The sequence below is a fragment of the Aethina tumida genome, chromosome 6 (genome assembly GCF_024364675.1).
Source record: "Aethina tumida isolate Nest 87 chromosome 6, icAetTumi1.1, whole genome shotgun sequence".
NCBI lineage: Eukaryota > Metazoa > Arthropoda > Insecta > Coleoptera > Nitidulidae > Aethina > Aethina tumida.
In genome coordinates, this window is record NC_065440.1 from 15068890 (window position 1) to 15079114 (window position 10225).

The following is a 10225-nucleotide window of genomic DNA, read 5'->3' on the forward strand; positions in this document are numbered from 1 at the left end:
TTTTATAATATTTTGAATTTTATAAGAAATATAAATAAATTTATATAATATATTAATAAATTTTTATATATTAAAAATAATTTTAATAATAATAAATTAACCAAATAATATATAAATACAATTAATTGATATTTAAATTAACAATTTAAAATACAATTTTAATTATTATTTGGCCCATTTGAAGTATTTTTTTATTTTTTTTTTTAACAAAATAAATAATAAAGTATTTTATTTATAATAATTTAAAAAATCCATTTATATTCCATAGTTCCCAGTATCAATTTTTTTCAAATTAAAAATTACCAAACAAAAAAAAAAAAGAAACTCGTATTCGTGTCGCAATGGACAAAATTAACTTTAAAGTTTAAACTTCAAACGTCCCCACATCCGCAACCCCCCACCAGCCCGTCAGATCGATCGAACGACACGAAATAAGATTCGTCTCCTTAAAAATTCTGCCGTCCCGAAACGGTGCAGCAGTAAGGAGTCCCGAGGAACGCGTCCAACATCACAACGCACGCAAACCATGAACGCGTACGACTCGTTCGAGGTGTTCAAGCAGAAAAGCCACGTGCCCAACTTGGAGGAGGAATGTCTGCCGCTGCGGCTGATGTACCGCCAGAGGCAGCTGAAAATCGACGCCGACGGTTCGGAGATAGTGAGGTTCTTCAACGGCAAGCACGTGCTGGTCACCGGCGGCACCGGCTTCCTGGGCAAGCTGCTGATCGAGAAGCTGTGCAGGGCCTGCGAGGAGATCTACGTTTACGTGCTCGTGAGGCCTAAGCGCGGCCAGGAGTTCACCACCAGGCTGGACGACATCTTCAAAGATCCGGTAAGATTCGTTTTTTGTTTAGAAATTGAAAGTGGAAATTTTTAAAACCAAATAATTTTACTGGTCAGACAAAGAAAACAGTTTTTTTTTTTTGTATAAAATCTTGTTTTTTGACCAGTTGCATCTGGTTTTAGTTTAAAAATTTCCAGTTTTGATAATAATTAAAATCAGGAACTTATTTTATTTATAAAATTTACTTATTTAAAATTAAAATTAGTACATATATTAAACCTAACTTGTCTAGTTTATGTTAAATTGTTTTTTTTATCAATTAAGTGTTGGGAAAACACAGTAAATAATTAATTACAAAGGGGATATGGAAATGTTTGATTATTAAACTGAAAAATGTGTTATTTTAATGGCTATACATTTGAATAATTTTTATAACCAAAATATTAACATAAATTATGAAAAAATAAAATAAGAAATACGCAATTCAATCTTTTCTTAATTATTAATAAAAATTATATTTTATATTAAATTAACATTGTAAAAAGTTATCTAAAAAAATTATTTTTTAAATTAATATTGTAGTTTATAATTAAATTTCAAATTTAAAAATAGTCAAAACTAAATATCTTTATAAAATAAATCTCAAAAATTATTAATAAAAAATGAGAAACAGACTTTTTATTATATTAAAAAATAAAATTTTATTTTATAATTCAGTCTCAAATTCAAATTAAAAGTAATCAAAACTAAATAACACTACAAAATTAATAAAAATATTAATAAATCTCAAAAATTAATAAAAAATGAGAAACAGACTTTTTATTATATTAAAAAATAAAATTTTATTTTATAATTCAGTCTCAAATTTAAATTAAAAGTAGTCGAAACTAAATAACTATAAAAAATTAGTAAAAAATATTAATAAATCTCAAAAATTATTAATATAAAATGAGAAACAGACTTTTTATTATATTAAAAAATAGAATTTTATTTTATAATTCAGTCTCAAATTCAAATTAAAAGTAATCGAAACTAAATAACACTACAAAATTAATAAAAATATTAATAAATCTCAAAAATTATTAATAAAAAATGAGAAACAGATTGTTTATTATATTAAAAAATAAAATTTTATTTTATAATTCAGTCTCAAATTCAAATTAAAAGTAATCAAAATCAAATAACACTACAAAATTAATAAAATTATTATTAAATCTCAATAATTAATAATAAAAAAAGGAAAATAGACTTTTAATTATATTAAAAACTAAAATTTTATTTTATAATTAAGTCGCAAATTCAAGTTAAAAGTAGTCAAAACTAAATAACTTTAAAAAATTAGAAAAAAATTAATAAATCTCAAAAATTATTAATAAAAAATGAGACAGATTTTTTTATTGTGTTAAAAACGAAAATTTTATTTTATAATTCAGTCTCAAATTTAAATTAAAAGTAGTCAAAACTAAATAACTTTAAAAAATTAGTAAAAAATATTAATAAGTTTCAAAAATTATTAATAAAAAATGAGAAACAGACTTTTTATTATATTAAAAACTGACATTTTATTTTATAATTCAGTATCAAATTCAAATTAAAAGTAATCAAAACTAAATAACACTACAAAATTAATAAAAATATTAATAAATCTCAAAAATTATTAATAAAAAATATTAAAAAATAAAATGTTATTTTATAATTCAGTCTCAAATTCAAATTAAAAGTATTCAAAATTAAATAACACTACAAAATTAAATCTCAATAATTAATAATAAAAAAAAGGAAAATAGACTTTTAATTATAACAAAAACTAAAATTTTATTTTATAATTAAGTCGCAAATTCAAGTTAAAAGTGATCAAAACTGAATAACTTTAAAAAATTAGTAAAAAACATTAATAAATCTCAAAAATTATTAATAAAAAATGAGAAACAGACTTTTTATTATATTAAAAACTAAAATTGTATTTTATAATTCAGTGTCAAATTCAAATTAAAAGTAATCAAAACTAAATAACACTACAAAATTAATAAAATTATTATTAAATCTCAATAATTAATAATAAAAAAGGGAAATAGACTTTTAATTATATCAAAAACTAAAATTTTATTTTATAATTAAGTCGCAAATTCAAGTTAAAAGTGATCAAAACTAAATAACTTTAAAAAATTAGTAAAAAACATTAATAAATCTCAAAAATTATTAATAAAAAATGAGAAACAGACTTTTTATTATATTAAAAACTAAAATTGTATTTTATAATTCAGTGTCAAATTCAAATTAAAAGTAATCAAAACTAAATAACACTACAAAATTAATAAAAATATTAATAAATCTCAAAAATTATTAATAAAAAATGAGACAGATTTTTTTATTGTATTAAAAACTAAAATTTTATTTTATAATTCAGTCTCAAATTTAAGTTAAAATTAGTCAACACTAAATAACACTAAACTAACACCAAATTAATAAAATTATTAATATATCTCAATAATTATTAATAAAAAAAATAAATAAAAGTCTTTTAAGTACATTATAAACTAAAATTTTATTTTATAATTTTCAAGTTAAAAGTGGTCAAATCTAAATAAATTTAAAAAATTAGTAAAGAAATATTATTTAAAATTTCAAAAATTATTAATAAATAATGAGAAACAGACTATATATAATATTAATAAACAATATTAGTAACTTAAGACAACTAGCTCTAAAACAACTTATGTTACACTGTTTAATTATTCAAATTAACAAATCAATTAATTTATTAACAAATATATATATATATATATATATATATATATATATATATATATATATATATATATATATATATATTAATTATTATTATAAATAAATAATAATTAATAAAATTGAAATATTATTAAATAAATATGTGAAATACATATTTTATTAATTTTTTACGATTGACTTAATATCTAATTTAAAATTGGTCTAACACAAATTAATAACATATGTGATTTAGCAAATTATATTCTACAAAACTAAATTTGGAACTTGTTTTAAACCAGTTTTGGTTTAGTCCAATTTCTTTGATTTCTTACATAATTTATGTAATTTTCAATTGGAAAAATTTTGTCACATTTTAATCTTCGTTGTGACAACATTGAAATTTCCATTTAGAAACAATGAAATGTTAAAATAATACATTTTGTTTCTGTTTATTTAAAATATTTCTAGGTCAACATATTCATAATTTTTTGACAAACTGTTTTATTGTCCATAAAAAAATATTTCTTTAATATATACAAGAAAATTAAAACACAACGTTTTAATTGTCAGAATTAATTTTTAACAATAAATGTTGGGGAAATAAAGTCGAAGACAAAGATATAATATATAAGGAATTAAATCTTTATAAATAAAATTACATGTTTATTAATTTAAAAAAAAAAACATAATTTTTCTTCATGTTTATATAAACAATTTTTTATTGATCATTAAACATTATTAATTTCTTCTAGTAACTAAAATGTAGTCAGTCATAATTTGAGCATAATTAAGCCATTATATATTAATGTAAAACATAAATGAACTTTGAGTGTGTGTGAAAAAAAAAGATGAATTAATGTTTATATTGTGACCGTTTGGCATCTAATTTGGTTTGGTTAAACGTTAGTGAAAAATCAGGCGATAACAAGCCTTGACACGCGGACAAATACCGATCGATCCAATCGATCTGGAAACAGCTGCATTCGAAGGTTCTTGACTGGCAAAATTTGGCCCACGTGTATTGCTCAAAACGCCCGAAGACATAATAACGAAACTTTGTGTTATTAAAAACGTTTTGCAATTTTCCACAACAAAATACTACGCTAATAACATAAATTTTTACCAAAGCCAATTAGCGGTTTATGTTAATTACAAAAAAACACAATAAAACCTAAGTAAAAAAGACGCGGAATATAAATAAATATGAAGATTTCATTGCTAAGGTCACGGATTAGATTTATTGTGATTGAGGTTGCCACTTTAATTTTTGTTGCGTCGTCCGTTGACGCACGGAATAAATTAATTAATTAGTTGCACCGTTTCTTCCGTTTTTACACGATTTCCACATAATCGCACATACGATTTACAAGTTAAATCGAATTTTCACGTGGAATTGTTCAATGCAAATGTTTCACGCGTTTAAGCAAGCAAAGCAAACAACAATTTCACTCCGGTACTTGATAATTGCAGGACAAACATTTCTTCATAAATTTTAAATTGTTGACTTGTCTGCAATTTTTTTTTATGAATGTTACGTAATTGTAACGGTTGCTGTTTATTTAAAAAAAAATAGCACTTAGGTAGTACCGGATAATAAATAAGTACTATTATCTATGGTGCTACTAAAAAATCCTAGATTATAAAATTGCCAAAAATGTTTAAAAATATAATTATTTATAAATTTAGTAAGTGGGTAGTACTAGAGTTAAATTAAAATTAATTGAAAAAATCTAGTAATTAAGTAGTACCAGATAATAAATAAGTACTATTAACTAAGATACTATTAAAAATATTTATTTAATGATTTAGTACTTAGGTAGTACCAGAGAATAAAGTCAAAAAGTTAAAATTAATTTAAAAAATTAAGAACTTAAGTAGTACCAGATAATAATTAAGTATCTATGGTACTACAAAAAATCTTTTAAGTAGATTATAAAATTGATAAAAATGGTTAAAAATATAATTATTTATAAATTTAGTATGTGGGTAGTACTATAGTTAAGGTAAAATTAATTATAAAAATCTAGTACTTAAATAGTACCAGATAATAAATAAGTAGTATTATATATGGTACTACTAAAAAAATCCTTAAAGTAGATTATAAAATTGCTAATTGCTAAAAAAGATTAAAAATATAATTATTTGTAAATTTAATAAGTGGGTAGTACTAGAGAATTATTTGCTATCAGATTTTGTGTGTTAAAATACATTTAAAAAAGTATAGTTTCATAGAATAAATAATCTTATGATATGTGGTATTTCTTAACCGTTGGTATAAAAGTAGTACCAGATAACAAATAAATAATATTAAAATATGTAGTACCACTTTAAAAATTCTGATTATTACAATAATTAAAAAAAAATAATGGTTAAACATATTTTTTTTTTAAATCAGGTACTTAGATAGTGCTAAATATAAGAGTTACTATAACCTATGTACTATTTAAAGACTACTTCATAGTGATTTAAAAATTATAAAGGTTAAAAATATAATTTTTTAAAAAAGATGATTAGAAAATAAATAAGTACTATAATAATCTGTGGTAGTACAAAAAAACTCTTAAAATAGGTTAAAAAAATTGTTAAAAATATAATTCTTTATAGAACTCGCAAGTGAGAAGTACTAGAAAAGCTATAAGAATCACTGGTATTACTAAAAAAGCGTTGTTATAATATTTAAAAAATTGTAAATGTTAAAAATATATTTAAAAAATATAGTATTATAGAATAAGTAATCTCAGTTTCTAACTATTTAAATGTACTTAAGTAGTACCAGAAAACACCTCTTTGTAACAGTATATTAAAAAATATATGTAGTACCAGAAAATAAATAAGAACTACTATAATCTGGGTACTACTCAAAGAAGACATTATTGTAGTAAATTAAAATTAAATTAAGGTTAAAAATATAATTTCTTAAAAATCTAGTACTTAGGTGGTACCAGAGAATAAATAAGTACTAATATAATATGATACAACTAAAAAATCCTTAAATATCCTTAAGTTATAAGAGTAGTACTAGAGAATGTACTTAGGTAGTACCATATAATGATTAAGTATTCTAATAATCTGTGGTGTAATAAACTCTGTGTTGGTATAAAAAATTAAAAATAACGGTTAAAAACTTAGCACTTAAGTGGTACCGGAGAGTAAATAAGTACCATTTTAATCTGTGATAGTAACGAAACTTCGTTGTTATAGTGAATGATAAATTTATGTGCATAAGTAATAAAAAGTGAAACTGGTTTTTTTAATCACGATATATGTGATTTATTATTTCCCTCCATACGTTTTTGTAACCCACTTATTTAAAATATTTCATTATTTAAATTTTATTTCAGCCATGGCAAAGCAGAAGAAATGAAATATTTGCATAATTTCGTATATTTAACATTTGCAATTTCACCATATTGATTGCAATTAACCTATTGCACATATTTTATTTGATAGGTGTAATCGAACCTGATCCAGTGTTGATTAATTTTTGGTACTGTAAACACTTGTAATTTATTAAAACATAATTTTGTTATGGTTATATCCTCCGTTGTTTTTGCGACTGGACTAATTAAACATAGAATTTATACAAACGAACCGATTTTGGGTGATCAATATCAAGGTTCTTCCTCGTTATAAGGCAAAAATTTCCCTGATCTAGGATTTTTATTGAAACAGGCAATCCCACACACAAACGGGTTATCGAATTAAAACGACCTCGAATCGAATTGTGCAAATGTTTGTGAAACAAAAAAAACCCACACCATTTATCTTCATTGTTGTTGCATCAGTTTTGACAATTTTTTTCAAATTTTTTAAGGTGAATTTTGGAGTTTACATTAATCAGTGTTTTGGAATTGGCTGAGGTTAAAATATGAAGGTCTGACGTTGACCGTTTTGAAGCGCAATAATAAATAACAAATTATATTATTTATTTACCTTTACGACTAGGACATTAAATAAATATTTATTTAAAACTAGTAAATTTTTTTAGAAGATTTATATAACACATTTACAAACCAAATATCCAAAATTACTTACTGATTTAAGTTACATAACTAACTATCTATATGTATAAAAATATTATTTTAATTAGTCATCAAATCTGCTTACGTTGTAATTTTTTTGGGTTGTTCACCTTGAAATCTTATAATTTATAGTTCTTCGAAAAAAAAGGGAAACATTATATGTATTGGGTATATTGACGTAGGTGGGTAAACAATAAAACATTGTTTAGTACGTCAATTCTCATCCAGAAGCTAACTATGTCAACACTAATCAATTTTTTTAATTTTAGCTCTACCAACCACTGTCGGAGATCAGGCCCAAGTTCCAGCAAAACATCTACCCAGTCAGAGGGGACATATCCCTTCCAGGCCTTGGAATAGAGAAGGAGGAACGTTGTTCCTTGGCCAAAAAGGTACCTCAACCATAAAATTCCCTTCCTTCAAACGTAATGGTTGTCTTGTAGATCAACGTCATCTTCCATGTGGCCGCCACGACCAAATTCGACGAGCACATCTCCCTGGCAACCGCCATAAACGTCAGAGGAACGGCCGAAATTCTGGAACTGGCACGTGAGTGCGAACACTTGGAGGCCCTAACGCACGTCAGCACCGCTTATTCCAACTGCAACCGCAAGGACATCGATGAGGTCTTCTACGAGCCTCCGGTGAACCCGGAGAAGTTGATGGAGCTCGTTGAAAGGACTCCAAACAATGTCTTGGACAAGATGCTTCCAGAGTAATATTATTAAATATTTATGTTTCATTGATTGATGATTAAATTGTACTTATAGATTGTTGGGCAAGTGGCCCAACACCTATTCCATGACCAAGGCCGTGGCTGAAGACTTGATCAAGAGGAAGTCGCAGGGCATTCCGACTTGCCTTTACAGACCTTCAATTGGTGGGTATATCGTCCCCACAACTATTTTCCTATTATTAATCCTCGTTTGTTGATTTTAGTGGTTGGAACCTACGAGGAACCACACGTGGGGTGGGTGGACAACATGTTCGGACCCACAGGAGTGGTTGTGGGTGTGGGTTGCGGATTGATACGTGTGGGTTGCTGCCACAAAGACAAAACAGCCGAATTAGTACCAGCGGACTACGTGACCAACGCCTTGATTGCGGCAACTTACAAAACAGCAGTTGAACGGTTGGCACCGCAGTTTATATTCACTTATTCTTTAACTCATTAACTCCTTTCAGTTCTGACGACATAAAGGTTTACAATTACGTGTCCGGACCGGAAAATAAACTGACCTGGGGCCAATATATGGACTGGACGTCGGAACAAGGGTACCACATCTTCCCCATGAGATCAGTCTGGTACTACAGCTTAACTCTGGTTAAGTCCTTGTTCATGTTCAACTTGTTGTCCTTCTTCCTCCACTACGTTCCTGCCTTCTTCGTAGACATTGGGCTGAGGCTCTCGGGAAAGAAACTAAGGCTGACGAAAATTTACAACAAAATCCAGAAGTTCATGCAAGTGATTGCGTACTTCGCCAGACAGAACTGGAATTACAGTAACAAAAACACTCAAGATCTGTGGCTGTCTCTGAATGAGAAGGACCAAAAGGCGTTTCCTTTCAGCATGAAAATGGTGGACTGGAGGAAGCACTGTTTGGCGTCAGTATGCGGCCTTCGGATTTTCTTGCTTAAGGAAGGCTGGGACAATCTTCCAGAAGCCCGGAAAAGATGTTGGAGGTATAAATAATGATTTATTTATGTTTTTTATGCAAATTAATTAATTAATTTTTGTTTAATATTGTAGGTACTTCATTCTTCATAATGTTGTGAAGTTTACCCTCTATGGAATATTCCTTAGAATATTATATGGTGTTTTTACGTCAATTTTATATTAACAATATTATGTTTTACTATGAATTGTATATATTTTTAGTTACTGTAATATTATTATTTATTTTATAACCGTTGTATCACATTGTTAATAAATATGTTATAAAGTTATTTATATTATTTTTATTTAATAATCCTTCTAAATTCATTGATTTTTTAATGCAAATTTATAAAAAATATATAAATATTTAATGACCTTTTTTTTAAAAAAAAAAATAATTTCTCATTTGAAAATATGTTTTGATATTTTTCAAGTGGTCACTAAATAAATAAATTACAAAAACACATTCTGGAAATAAACTAAAGTAAACTTAAATTAAATATTAAACAATTATTTGCTTTATTAAGTGTAAGAATATATTTAGAAGAACCAGTTAAATATAAGTAACCAAATAGCAAATTTGATTTAAATTATTTAAATCCAAGGATTTTTTTAAAAATATTAAAAACTCTACTTTAATCTTAAAATAAGGAAGAATTATCATATATATCATATATTTATTATTATTTTATACAGTAATAATAAATAATAAAAATATTGTTAAAAGTAAATTAGTGGAAAGAGTTAAAATTAAAAAGAAAAACAAAAACAATTTAAGTGGAAAAATTTAATTATAATTTGTGTTTATTAAGCTTTCTAATAATATTTATAAATAGGAATTGATAATTCTTTAGAGTACAATAAACTATATAAATTAATTTTTGTTTGTAGAGAATTAAACTAAAATATTTGAATTTTTTAATATATAATGTTCTAATGTTTAAAAAAATATAGAAAATAAATTAACAATTACAATTTATTATTTTATTAATAAATATATAAAATATTCAAAATTTATAAGTAATAATTAATTTT

The 10225-nt window shown here is 25.0% G+C and overlaps 1 protein-coding gene across 1 annotated transcript; it reads left to right on the forward strand.

The window, feature by feature from the left end:
• The first annotated feature begins 438 nt into the window (after positions 1 to 438).
• LOC109597617 (fatty acyl-CoA reductase wat) lies at positions 439 to 9476 on the forward strand. Its single transcript, XM_020013360.2, has 7 exons — positions 439 to 832; positions 7803 to 7925; positions 7977 to 8248; positions 8304 to 8413; positions 8473 to 8665; positions 8719 to 9216; positions 9284 to 9476. The coding sequence occupies exons 1-7, from the start codon at positions 527 to 529 to the stop codon at positions 9372 to 9374; spliced, it is 1593 nt and encodes a 530-aa protein (XP_019868919.2). The 5' UTR covers positions 439 to 526; the 3' UTR covers positions 9375 to 9476.
• Positions 9477 to 10225: the final 749 nt, after the last annotated feature.